Source organism: Amaranthus tricolor, chromosome 16 (assembly GCF_026212465.1).
Source record: "Amaranthus tricolor cultivar Red isolate AtriRed21 chromosome 16, ASM2621246v1, whole genome shotgun sequence".
Classification (NCBI taxonomy): Eukaryota; Viridiplantae; Streptophyta; class Magnoliopsida; order Caryophyllales; family Amaranthaceae; genus Amaranthus; species Amaranthus tricolor.
Window position 1 is genome coordinate 21,516,447 of NC_080062.1, and position 12,880 is coordinate 21,529,326.

Here is a 12,880-nt window from a genome sequence, read left to right on the forward strand (position 1 = left end):
AAAAATACAAAAAGACTCGAAAAAGCTATAATTTTGACAAATCAAAGAGGCTTTGTATAAGACCCATTAAGGACCCTAGACGCGCCAGATACGTAGGGTTCGGGTCCGGGTCTGAAAATTTTGGACCCTTAGGGTCCGGATCCGGGTCTGAATCCAAAAAAAATAAAAGGGTTCGGGTTCGGGTCTGGCCAGACCCGCCCCATGACCATCCCTACCACGGATTCATTTTGCTCTGGCTCACTGGCTACTGTTGTCCTCTTCTAATTTTTCTCCGGTATGAACCTGTCCTAATCTATCATTATTATTGATTTTTGTTTGATTATTTTAGAGTTTTTGATAGATTTATAATTCGAATTTATACTTATTTTGAAATGTTTCGAATGAATTAAAGTAAAAGATATTCACACTTACAAGTTACACCGATTACTAGAGAAATTTAGAAGATCTTCTGGAAATTGGCGACCACTCACAAAGGTTCAATGTCTACTTTTGTGGTTTGATTATTAACAGAGTAATTATTTTGGCCTTAGTTAATTTTGCATATTGATTTTTATGTATACTAATTTATTATGCAGAATTTTGCAATTTGGCATTTTGGCAAATTTCAATGGTTATCTGAATTTTGAAAGCACATATTCCGCAATTTATCAGGTCTTATTGTTCCTTACTCCATAGTCTCCATTATACAAGATGTTGCCTAAAAGATACTTATCTGGGTGTGAAAAAGTAAACAAAAGAGAAGAGGAACTAAAAAATGCACCACAAGGAGCTCTTGATAAATTTGTTTTTAGAGCAATACCTTCTTATGATAATTTGAATATAAATGAATCTTTACATGATGATATTGGTAAAAATGTTAATGTGGTTGATGGTATTAACGCTAATGAATTTTTGAATAATAATGTTAATGAAGATGATGTGAATGCCAATGAAATTTTTAATAATAATGTCAATGAAGATGATGTGAATGCTAATGAATTTTTGAATGATAATGTCAATGAAGATGATGAAATTGATAATTTAAGTGAGCCTCTTAATATGCAAGATAATGTAAAAATTGCCTCACCTATGGATTCTTATGATCCCAAAGATTGGGATAGTCTTGATAAGAAATCAAGAGACATTATTTTAGAAAAGGGACCTATTAGAGAACTAAATCTTAATTTTTCTTTGATGATAATGGTAGACATTTTTCCTATTCCTATTTTTTCTGAAAATTGAGTAATGGTGAGGTTAGTGATCGAAAATGGTTAATTTATTCAAAAAGTGTTGACAAAGTGTTTTGTTTTTGTTGTAAATTGTTTAAGTCCGCAAATAATAGAAGTTTGTTAGCAAATGAGGGTTTACGTGATTGGCAACATATTAACATTAGACTCAAAAAGAACGTATGAGACAATTTTTTTTAGGATATTATGTGCTATAAAATATCTTGTTACACATAACTTAGCTTTTAGAGGATCCAATGTCAAACTTTATCAAGATAGTAATGGCAATTTTTTGGGATTGGTTGAAATGATGGCCGAATTCGATATTGTACTGCAAGATCATGTTAGACGTAATCAAAATAATGATATTCATAATCATTACCTTGGGCCCAAAATTCAAAATGAGTTGATTTCTCTTTTGACTCAAAATGTTAAAGGTACAATCGTTAAGATCATTAAGGAGGCTAAATATTATTCTATTATTCTTGATTGTACTTGTAACACCCCGGCCCCTCGGACCGCTGGTGACTACTCATGGAGACTGTAGACTAGGCTCACAAACCAACACAAGTCTTTCCAGCGCACTTTGGCCACACTCGTGCGCACTCGGGAAAATTTTCAGAACGTCACCCATCCTAAAATTGCTCCCCACCAAGCACGTTTAACTGTAGAGTTCTTAGCAAATGGGTTCCCTAAAAAAGAAGATGCACCTTGTTGATATGCGTAGTCTATCAATCCTTTTTTAAGCTAAATACGAGTTATTACACTCAACCCCTCTTAGGAATACAACGTCCTCATTGGATAGTAATTTCAGGATCTTTTTCCCTCGCTAGGTGCACTGAACACACAATCAGTCGCGGTCGCAGGGTTGCTCTGATACCATTTGTAACACCTCGGTCCCTCGGACCGCTGTGACAACTCATGGAGACTGTAAAATAGCCCCACAAACCAACACAAGTCTTTCCAGCGCACTTTGACCTCACTCGTGCGCACCCGGGAAAACTTCCCAAGAGGTCACCCATCCTAAGATTGCTCTCTACCAAGCACGCTTAACTGTAGAGTTCTTAGCAAATGGGCTCCCTAGAAAAAAAAGATGCACCTTGTTGATATGATTAGTCTATCAATCCTTTTTCAAGCTAAATACGAGTTATTACAGTACTCCAGATATTAGTCATAAAGAACAAATGACTTTAATGATACGTTGTGTAAACATGTCAAATCTTAAGATCAAGGAGTACTTTATAGAATTTTTGAATGTTGATGATACTTCTGGTTTGGGACTTTTTAATGTTTTACAAGATGTCTTGAAATCTCTTGATCTTAATATGAATAATGTAAAAGGTCAAGCTAATGACAATGACTCAAATATGAAAGGAAAACATCGAGGAGTTCAAAGTCAATTTCTTGAAATTAATCCAAGGGCCTTATACATGCCTTGTGCTTGCCATAGTTTGAACCTTATTGTGAGTGATATGGGCCATTCTTGTGAAAAAGCTATCTCATTTTTTGAAATTGTTCAACATGTATATTCTTTATTTTTGAGCTTTATAAAAAGATGGGATATTTTACTTGAGAATGTTCCTGGATTAACTGTGAAGTCTTTGTGTATTACTCGATGGGAAAGTAGGATAAAACGTATTAAGGCTATTAGATTTCAAACTCTCCAAATAAGAAAAGCTTTGTTAAAACTATTTGAATCTTGTAAAGATGCAAAATCAAAGAGTGAAGCTAAGAGTTTGGCTAATGCACTTAAGAAATTTGACTTTATTCATGGTATGGTGATTTGGTATGATATTTTATTTGTTGTGAATTTGGTGCGTAAAAAATTGCAATCTAAGTCCATTTGCATTGACACTTGCATACAACAAGTAAGAGGCATAGTAATGTCTTTCAGAAATTATAGGGAAGAAGGTTTTGCTACTAGTTTAGAAATTACTAAAAGTATTGCACTAGAAATGGGTGTAGAGGCAAATCATCTTGCTAAACGTCGTATAGTTAGAAAAAGACAATTTGATGAAATTGGTGAGGGTGAACAAATTCAATCTCCAGATGATATATTTAGAATTGAGTACTTTTTTATAGTTGTAGACATAGCAATGTCTTCTTTGGAAACAAAATTTGAGCAATTGCAGACATTTGAAATAATTTTGGAGCTTTGTTTAATTCAAATAGGTTGAAAGCATTAATAATAATGAATTAAGAGACTTTTGTGCTAATTTTCACTCCACATTTTCTCATGTTGATTCGTCTGATATTGATTTTGATGATTTTTATTCTGAATTAAAAGTGTTACAAATGACACTACCAAATGAGTCAATGTCTATTGTTGATATTCTTAAGTTTTTAAAGTATGTGGATTGCTATCCAAATGCTTTAATTGCTTATAGAATTTTTTTAACTTTGCATGTAACTATGGCATCAGCAGAAAGAAGTTTTTCTAAGCTAGAACTGATTAAAAAGCTATTTGAGGTCTACAATGTCACAAGAGAGGTTGAATGGTTTGGCCATATTATCAAATGAAAAAAATTTATTAGCGAAAATTGATACAGATGTTATTATTAATGATTTTGCTTCTAGAAATGTTCGTAGAAATAAGTTTTTGTGATTTTTTTGCTTTATCATTGTAGGTGATGATGATACAAGGAGATTTCTCTAGGATTGATGGAGTCGATAAAGATTGAAAGAAAATGATTATAATTTGCTTTACTGCTTGTTTTGAAGGTAATTTATAATACTTTTTGAATATTACGTATTTTATCTAAATTTTCTGTATTTTCTTGATGCGAAATTATATTTTGAAATATTATAGAAGGGGCCCCATTTTTATATTTTTTTTAGGGCCCACAAAATGTCAAGAATGACATCGACTAAAAAGCAAAGGTTCTACTAATTGAAGGAACCCAAGCCATTATTTGCAAAAGTAATACTAAACAAAATGATGATTGTCTTCTCACAGTTTCGAAAAAAAAATGATGAATAAAATGATTTCATTTACTTGGAGTTGAACATTACCATGTCAAATGAAAGCCTCTATGAGGTTCAACAATGAAAAAACAAATGAAAATATAATGCAAAACATGAACACAAGTGTTTATGAAGTATCTTGGATACCTCCCCCCAAATGTAATTTAATTAGATTGAATTAAACAATTACAATGTAATAAACCTCCTCTTATCTTGAGAACAATTCTCTCAAGATCACAAATGCTAATTCTATGAAGAACATTCTCAAGTTTCAACAAAGAATAGCTCACTCCAAATACGTGTGTTTGTGGTGATATTTTCTCTACGAATGATACTCCCTTTTATACTAGAAGGTGAGTGTCATTCTTAGAGTCACACATTTATCACCATAAAGCACAATTAACACCCACAATAAGCATTACATTCAACATGGCAATAACCACAATATTAACCAAGGAATAATGCACACAATCAATGCTCAAAACCACAAGAAAAATGCATGTTGGACTGCTCCTGGCAGCCTGCTCCAACGAGCCATGAGATGCTCGAACAAGCAGGGTCTTCCTGGTGCAATCTGATGCTCACTGACTTGCTGCTTGAACGAGCCATTTTGATGCTCGAACAAGCAACCCCTGCTGCATCCTATTGTCTTGATTTCTCACGTTGCCTTGATCGAGCACTTTGCTCCCCATGTCTTGACTCGTTCAAGGCATGGTTCCTCATTTCATTGAAGCCCCACATGCTCCATGTTAATCACTTCATTGATCATTCCAAACCTTAGTCCACTCTCAGTCGACACATCTTCATCACTCTCTTCCAACGTGCATGATAAAGCATGTTCAATAATATGATTAAAGTTAATTTCATTATCATGAATATTGGTACTTGCATTAATAGCATGCATGAGTTTTATGGTTATATATATTAGTATGAGTTTTATCTGGAAAGAATGTGACTTTGACTTTCATTTAGCCCCCAACTCTAAAGTTGGGGCTAAAATATTATAAGTATGAAATTTGTTGGAAAGAAAAGTGATTTAGACCCTCATTTAGTCCTTATCTCCAATGTTATGGGCAAAAATATTTTTCATGAAATCATTTATTTCAATCACAGTAAAAGTGATTATTATTTTACTCAGTTTATTATTTGCAACCATCTATGTGATATTAGACCTTTTATTATTTGGGTGGTTATTAATGTTGAAGTTTGGTTTGATGCACCTTCTAAAGGATTAGATAACGCATAGAACGTTTCCGAACTAGCTTCAACTGACTAAAAAAATTAATCCCTATGTTGAAGTTCGGTTTGATGCACATTCTAAAGAGTTAGATGATAAGTAGAACGTTTCCAAACCAGCTTTAAATAAGTGGTTTCGATCTAAAAAAATCAGCCCCAAAATCTATGGCTCCCAAGAAGAATCCTACACAATCCGCCACCATGCACAGTACAAATACAGATACTTCAGCAAGTCAAGCAAACAATCAAGCCGTGACTCGGTGAGATTTGGACATGCTGACACAAAATCTTACCAATGTCTTCTCTAAGCAACTTCGCGCCAATAATACTGCCCTCCAGCAACAGGTATTGGCCGACATGGCTAATTTGATCAAAAATCTCAAAGAACGAATTGAACCAAATAGATCTCAAGTCCTCAGAAGTCGGATGATAGGGACATGAAAATGTCTCTTTCCAGCAAGAGGAACAAGAGGAGAGAAAGGTCAAAACTCCGCAAAAGTCTAAGTAGAGAAAATGGGATAACTTTAACTTTACACGGTACGATTTAACACGAAACAGAGCGAATAGGCATCATAACACGATATGATTTCAATTATGGTTATGGATATTTTCATCTCCAAAACACTCCCTTAGACCTTTAGCCGGAAGTGTATCAAAAAAAACGTTCAAAAAGCAATTTACAAACATACCCAAAGCTCGTCCAAAGCACCCCTAAAATTACTCAAACCTTTGCTGTTGTAGACAGTAGACGTTGCCACTAAAACCATCATTATGTTAACACCATACCAACAAAACTAAAATCATGCTCGCGAAGTATCGTTCAATGCACTCTCTTGCTGCGGCAACTTCTGAATTTCCAATACAAACCTACAAAATCCCTTTTGATTACTCTCATTATGTTTCTCTACTTTCTTCTTGCAAAAATTTGAGGTCCCTTTTCAGCATTTATAGTCGTCTAGTGATCTTGGGCATGACCCATATAAACTCAATCCTTACCCAACTAATAAATACTTATTGTTTATTCTAAAAATATGATTTTGCAAGGTGGGTTTTTTGATTCTATACCAAACCCAGGTGTGATTTCGTATAATTCTATGATCAGAGCTTATTCTAGGTCAGTTCAATATGATGAACCATTGAAACGATTTAATAAAATGACGGAGACAAAATAGTGCCTGATAAATATACTTACACTTTTGTGCTTAAGGCCTGTGCTGGAAATTTGACTTTAAGGAGAGTATTCAGGTTCATAGTGATGTAATTAGGAGAAATTTTGTTAAGTGATCAAGGTGGATGATTTGGGGTGTCTTAATGAAGGCAAGGCACGAGGATTGGAAGGTCTTGAAGACTACTCGAGTGGTCGAGCAAGAACGGCTCAATCAAGCCAAGATGAAACAGCAAGACAACAGCTTCTGGATGCCCGCTCGACTAGTCGAGCCTAGCATGCTCGATCGAGGGACTTTAAGCTCACTAAAACAGAATTTCTGTTTTGTATCCCGTTTTTTGTGGGCTTTTGTTGGTTTGTCCTAAGGCCACTTAATATGACATGGGGCTATATAAGAGATCTTAGGAGTTCATTAGGGTTTAAGAGAAAGCCTAATACTAAGAGTTAACTAGGGTGTTAGCCAAGAGAGTTTTCTCCACATGTATTAGGGCATTTGAGAGAGATTGATATTAAAGGTTCAATCTTTGCATTAAGAGGCTGTTCTTGAAGCTTTTAAGGTGAGTCATTATAGTTGAGTATATTAATGATAAGATATTTTTTTGAGGGGGAGGTGTCTTTTCCATTGTTGTGCTCTATTTTTAGTGTTTTTCTTTGCATTTGTTTGTTGCTTGTTTCTTCACCATTGCCAAAGCCTATTCACAACAAATTTAGAGTTAGATGTTTATATTTCTACAGGTTTGGTTGATATGTATTGTAAAATGGGTCAGCTTGATCGTGTCCGGGAGGTGTTTGATAAAATGCCTAAACCAGATATTGTATCTTGGAATGCTATAATTGCTAGCATTTCAGAGGATGGAGATCCTAGTTAAGCACTGGATTTCGTCCGAGCAATGCAATTAGGTGGGATTGTACCAAATTCTGTTACCTTGTTAAACTTGTTTCCTTTGATTTGCAAATTTGAAAATGTTAGGATATGTAGATCAATTCACGGTTTTGTTGCTAGGAGAGATTTTCGGTCAAAAGTTTACAATGGATTGATCGATATGTACTCTAAATGTGGCTTTGTAGAGGATGCTTGGCTTGGTTTTGATTGGTTACAAGGTAGGGATCATGTGTCGTAAGGATCAATAATGGCTGGTTACGCTCATAATGGATGTTTTTACGAGGTTTTGGAGTTATTTGACGAGCTAAAGAGTAAAAATGTAGTGATGAATAAGGTTATCTATTGTTAGTTCCTCGGTAGTTGCCTTTGAGTTGAAAGATTTAGAAAGAGGAAAGGAGATTCATAAATGTGCAATGCAATGTTTTATTAACTCAGATGTTATAGTTGCTACTTCTCTAATGACAATCTATGTTAAATGTGCAGAGTTAGAAAATTCTAATCAAGTTTTTAGGGGGCTTAAGGAAAAAGATTTAGTTGCTTAGTCTGCTTTAATTGCTACACATGTACAAAGTGGTTTTCCTAAAGAAGCAGCATCTTTGTTTTGTGAGATGGTGCAAGAGAAATTGAAACCCAATAGTGTAACTCTATTGAGCATGTTTCCGGCATGCGCAGAGCTTTCATCAGCAAAACCCGGAAAAAGTATTCATTGCTACTGTCTTACACTGGAATGGATTCAGAATTACAGTCAGAAATGACCTAATTTCAATGTGCTAAGCGTGAGTTATTCACTCAAGCAATGGCTATTTTTCATCCAACGCCATCCAAAAATGTAGTTTCCTGGAATTCGTTGACATGCAGGTTTGCTCAAAATGGCGATTCAAGTCAAGTGATGAAAATGTTCCATGATTACTATCATCGTGTATGAGACCTAATTCTGAGACTATGGTGGGTGTGATCCCTGCGTCTACGCTTTCTCAAGATCTAGAAAATGGGTTGTATATCTCGAAGAAGTTCGAGATGAGCAACAAATGGATAAGGTTAACACCTCATCAGAGGCGCCCCAACATGATAATGCCCAGGAGGAAATGCATTCAACACACTTACCTCCTACCGCCCCAAGTGGAGAAAATCCAAGCGAAGTCACTCTACCTAATGAGGCAGAAACTTCTCTTGTTGTTCCCCTACGTAAGTCTAGTAGGACAATAATTCCGTCAAGAAGATATATTGATTTCCTTTTGACAGAAAACTCTGAAATAACCATGTTAGAATCAGAAGAGCCTACTAGTCACTGTTGCGACTCATTAGATGCTTAAAGCGGAATTTCAGGAAACACTTCCTTAACATCTATCTCAGGATCATAAACATAATCAGACATATGAATCATATAAAAGGATTAGTCTATATTACCTTTGTAGCGTGAAATCCACGAAATTAACGCGATAAGATAATATGGAGAGCCTCAAACGTTGCTCCTCTATTCGGTCTACCAGAATCAATTGAATACCAACGTTTGCTAGAACGGAAGAGTATTGTTTCTCTTGCTTTTACTGGTTTTTTGTTTCTGTGTGTGTGTGTGAATAATTGAGAGTGAGAGTTTAATATAAAAATATCATTAATACTCACACCCCCATTACCCCCACTTCTCCACTACCAACATTATATCCTCATATAATACTAGTAACCTAGGTCAAAAGAAACCGATTCTTTTGTTAACCTAATTGGATCGCAAGCCCATACTCCTAATGGGCCTGAGTTATTTATCGTTCAATTGATTCTTTTGTAAGACCTTATAGGATTAATTATATTAGTCGTGGTCCAATTATTATTGACCCACCAATTATATTTATTCTCTAGCAAGCAAATACAATTACTAATAATAATTAACTTTATTATCTTCATAAATGTCCTATATATTTATATTTAGTAATTGTCGGAAATGTCTACAGACATATTCCTTCGGTATGAGACCTAATTCTGAGACTATGGTGGGTGTGATCCCTGCGTCTATGCTTTCTCAAGATCTAGAAAATGGGTTGTTTTTACATGCCCTAACTGTTTAAATGTGGATTTACTTTTGACTGCTACATAAAGAATGCTTTGGTTGATATGTATGCAAAGTGCAACAGATTATGTTTGGCTGAGAAAATTTTTAGCGAAACTAAGTATGTCAAAGATGAGGTCTCTTGGAATGCTATAATTTCCGGTTTTGTACATAATTGAATGTCCATAAAAGCTCTTGTAGCCCTTTTTCAAATGAAATCTTAAGAACTACGACCTTCTGCGATTTTTATGGTTAGTGTCCATCCTGCAACAGCAGATTTAACTGCTCTCTCAGTTGGTATGGCGCTCCATGCATGTATTATATGAATGGGGTTTCAGTCCAATACACATGTTAGTAATAGTCTGATTGATATGTACGCTAAATGTGGGCGATTTGATTGTTCAAACCAATATTTTGACGAAATGAAAAACAAAGACACAGTGACATGGAATACAATGCTTGTTGGGTATGCAGTTCATGGTCATGTGTCATGTGTTGTTGAACTTTTTTCGCAGATGCAAAGAGATAGAGTGGCGCTTGACTCAGTTACTTTTCTAAGTGTTTTATCCGCATGCAGACATGGTGGGTTGGTAGAAGAAGCAAGAAGAATATTTAAGTCCATGCATGACGAGTTCCATCTTGAACCTAAGTTGAAACGCTATGCTTGTATGGTTGATTTGTTGGGTCATAGTGCTCTATTTACTGAAATCATGAACCTCATCGAATAATGCCAATGGAACCTGATGTTGCTGTTTGGGGAGCTCTGTTGGGTGCATGAAGAATGCATTCTAATTCAGACTTGGCAGAAATAGCATTGAATAAGTTGGTAAAACTTGAGCCTGGAAACCCAGCACATTATGTTGGTCTATCAAATATATATGCTCAATCTCGTAGGTGGGTTGAAGCTAAAACCATGAGGATGAAACTAACTAATGTTGGGCTCAACAAACTTCCAGGGTATAGTTGGGTGTAGGACTAGAAAATATAGCCTTTTAAAGCGGGTAGTTACAATGGAAGCATATAAGAGAGATTGAAAAAACCGAAGCGGTGCAAATATGCTGGTTGTTGTTGGGAAAAAAATAACCCACATATAATCTCACACGAATAGAAGGAGATTGACTAGCATATAAGCTTGATTGCTACTCCTCTTATCACCAATTGATTTTAGGATGGAGCTTTATCGGGTATATGTGCAGCCAACTCTCCTCTAATGCGGGTCTTGTTGTGTACAAGCCCAATAACAAATTTATCAGTTGTCACTTTGCTCGTCAAGTATCAAAACCATGTTTTTGCAGGTTCACTTGCTAGTCATTGGTGGTAATTTAACATGTCTCTTATTTCAATGCTAGTAATATTAAGTGCTTTGGCACAAGCCTCTATTCGTCACGTTCATTTTGTTAGTTGATAATTGATGTATTTATGTATGTTACTATGATATGGCGGTTTGATACGATGAAGATAAGATCGGAGGAGGAGCGATCAGGCTTCAAACATGATAGAAGTAAACCCTTAATTGGTGAGCCCGGTTTTACCTTTTTTGCAGCTTCATATTAGGAGATTTGAGTTGTTTAATAAAACGTAAAATTTCACATAACAAATTTATACCTTTCATTAGCAAAAGTAAGACGCGAGTTATACATTCATCTCTATATCCTCATGCCATCTCAGTTTTGTGGCTTTTTTGTAACATATCAAGATGTTGAGAAGTCCAATTCTCTTAGATGGTGCAGATAGTAATGTATCTTTATAATCCTTCTAGATATCCTTCACAACAACAACAATGCCGAAAGAATCCCAAAAGATTGGGATCCGCTACAAAATAAAACAATGGTCTTGGAGTTGTTGGAACAAAGGTCATAGCTAAGAGTAGACATATTGTAGGAGCCGGTGGCAAATCTAGCTTGATCTCACTTTGGTCAGTTGACATCACTAATATCCAACATAAAATCAAATATTACAATAAATATACCCTGTATGAGTTGTTAATGTATTGCCTTCAATATATGTGACCAGGCCAAGAATCAAAACTAGGTAGGCGCGGTTTACTTAAATTAACATCACCGTTTTTTCTCAATCCGCCACTGGCCAGGATGATCCATGTATTTCTGTCTCTTCTGTACATAGTCTGCATTCTGCAGTCAGCTGGGGTTATTGCAGAGGTAAAGTGAGACTGAGTTAACTCAATACAATGGAAAAGTAGCAAAGTTAGTGATGAAGATTAGATTAGATGATCATTGATGATCATTGAAAAGACTGATGTTAGATGATCATTGATAAAAAAAAAAAAAAAAAAAACTTCGTTTAAGAGTTTATTAGGATTAAGCTGAGTTGCAAAAAAATGTTAAGCGTATCCGTAATCTGTTGTGGCAATCTTTGTTTACATGTAGATACGATTGGCTAGTCATTTGTGCAATCATCAAAGTTTTAGGGTTGTATTTGAGCATTAGTATTTCATTTTCAATATTAGATTTCAATTATCAATTATGGATCTGTTTTTTCTTGAGGTTAAATGATTTTGGAATTGAACCAAAGCCACATTCAAATGCTTTAAATATCCAAACATACATTATATTTAAAAAGTAGAAGGGAATGATAGAGAGAAAGATAAGAATGATACTTTTCATTTATTAATTTTGAATCTCATAACGTTATTAGTTAATCTATTATCATGTGTTATGCACATGCTTACTAATTTATATCACCATCGATCAAAACAGAGTTTGTGCTTATCACAATAAAATTGCATTTAGAAATTTTAGGAGCATTTTCAAATGACTAATGGAAAGCCCGTCTCAACTCCTTTGGCATTTTAAAGAAGTTATGTAATATGGATTGTTCTAGCTCTAAGGAGGACAATGATTACATGCCATCCATACCATTACTAATACGGTGGGACACATCATGTATGTGGTTTGTACTCTACCTGAGATTGCTCAAGCTGTTAGTATTGTGAGTAGATATACGTCAACTCGGGATAAGACTCATTGGCTTGCGGCCAAGTGGATACTTAGGTATTTGACGGGTACATCCAGCACATGTATAGAGTATGGAAGGAACAATGATGGCTTGTATGGCTATGTAGATTCCGATTATGGTGAAGATTTTAATGAAAGAAAATCAACTTCGTGATATTTTTTATATTAGAGGGTTTGCCATAAGTTGAAAGTCTATATTGCAAGGGGTTGTAGTTCAGTCTATAAAGATGCCGAGTACATGGCAATAAAGGAGGGCTTTAAAGAAGCTCAATGGTTAAGTGGTTTTGTGGGTGGACTAAGGTTAAAAAGATGTGTGCCTACTTTTTTTTGTGTGATAACCAAAGTGCCATAAATTTGGCTATGAATCGAAATTCTTACTACAAGAAAACAAAGCAAATTGAGCTGAAGTTT

At 35.3% G+C, this 12,880-nt stretch overlaps 1 protein-coding gene and 1 pseudogene across 2 annotated transcripts; both read left to right on the forward strand.

Annotated features, from left to right (window-relative positions):
• The first annotated feature begins 350 nt into the window (after window positions 1–350).
• LOC130802722 (uncharacterized) lies at window positions 351–10,143 on the forward strand. 2 transcript variants are annotated; one of them, XM_057666765.1, is made up of 3 exons: window positions 351–474; window positions 576–3,926; window positions 10,010–10,143. In XM_057666765.1, exon 2 carries the CDS (start codon window positions 2,390–2,392, stop codon window positions 3,380–3,382), a length of 993 nt encoding a protein of 330 aa, XP_057522748.1. In that variant the 5' UTR covers window positions 351–474; window positions 576–2,389; the 3' UTR covers window positions 3,383–3,926; window positions 10,010–10,143. The 2 variants fall into 2 exon arrangements, with proteins under 2 accessions (XP_057522748.1, XP_057522747.1); XM_057666764.1 differs by lacking the exon at window positions 10,010–10,143 and adding an exon at window positions 7,306–7,410.
• Window positions 4,328–10,467, forward strand: LOC130802723 (pentatricopeptide repeat-containing protein At2g39620-like; annotated as a pseudogene).
• The last annotated feature ends 2,413 nt before the right edge of the window (window positions 10,468–12,880 follow it).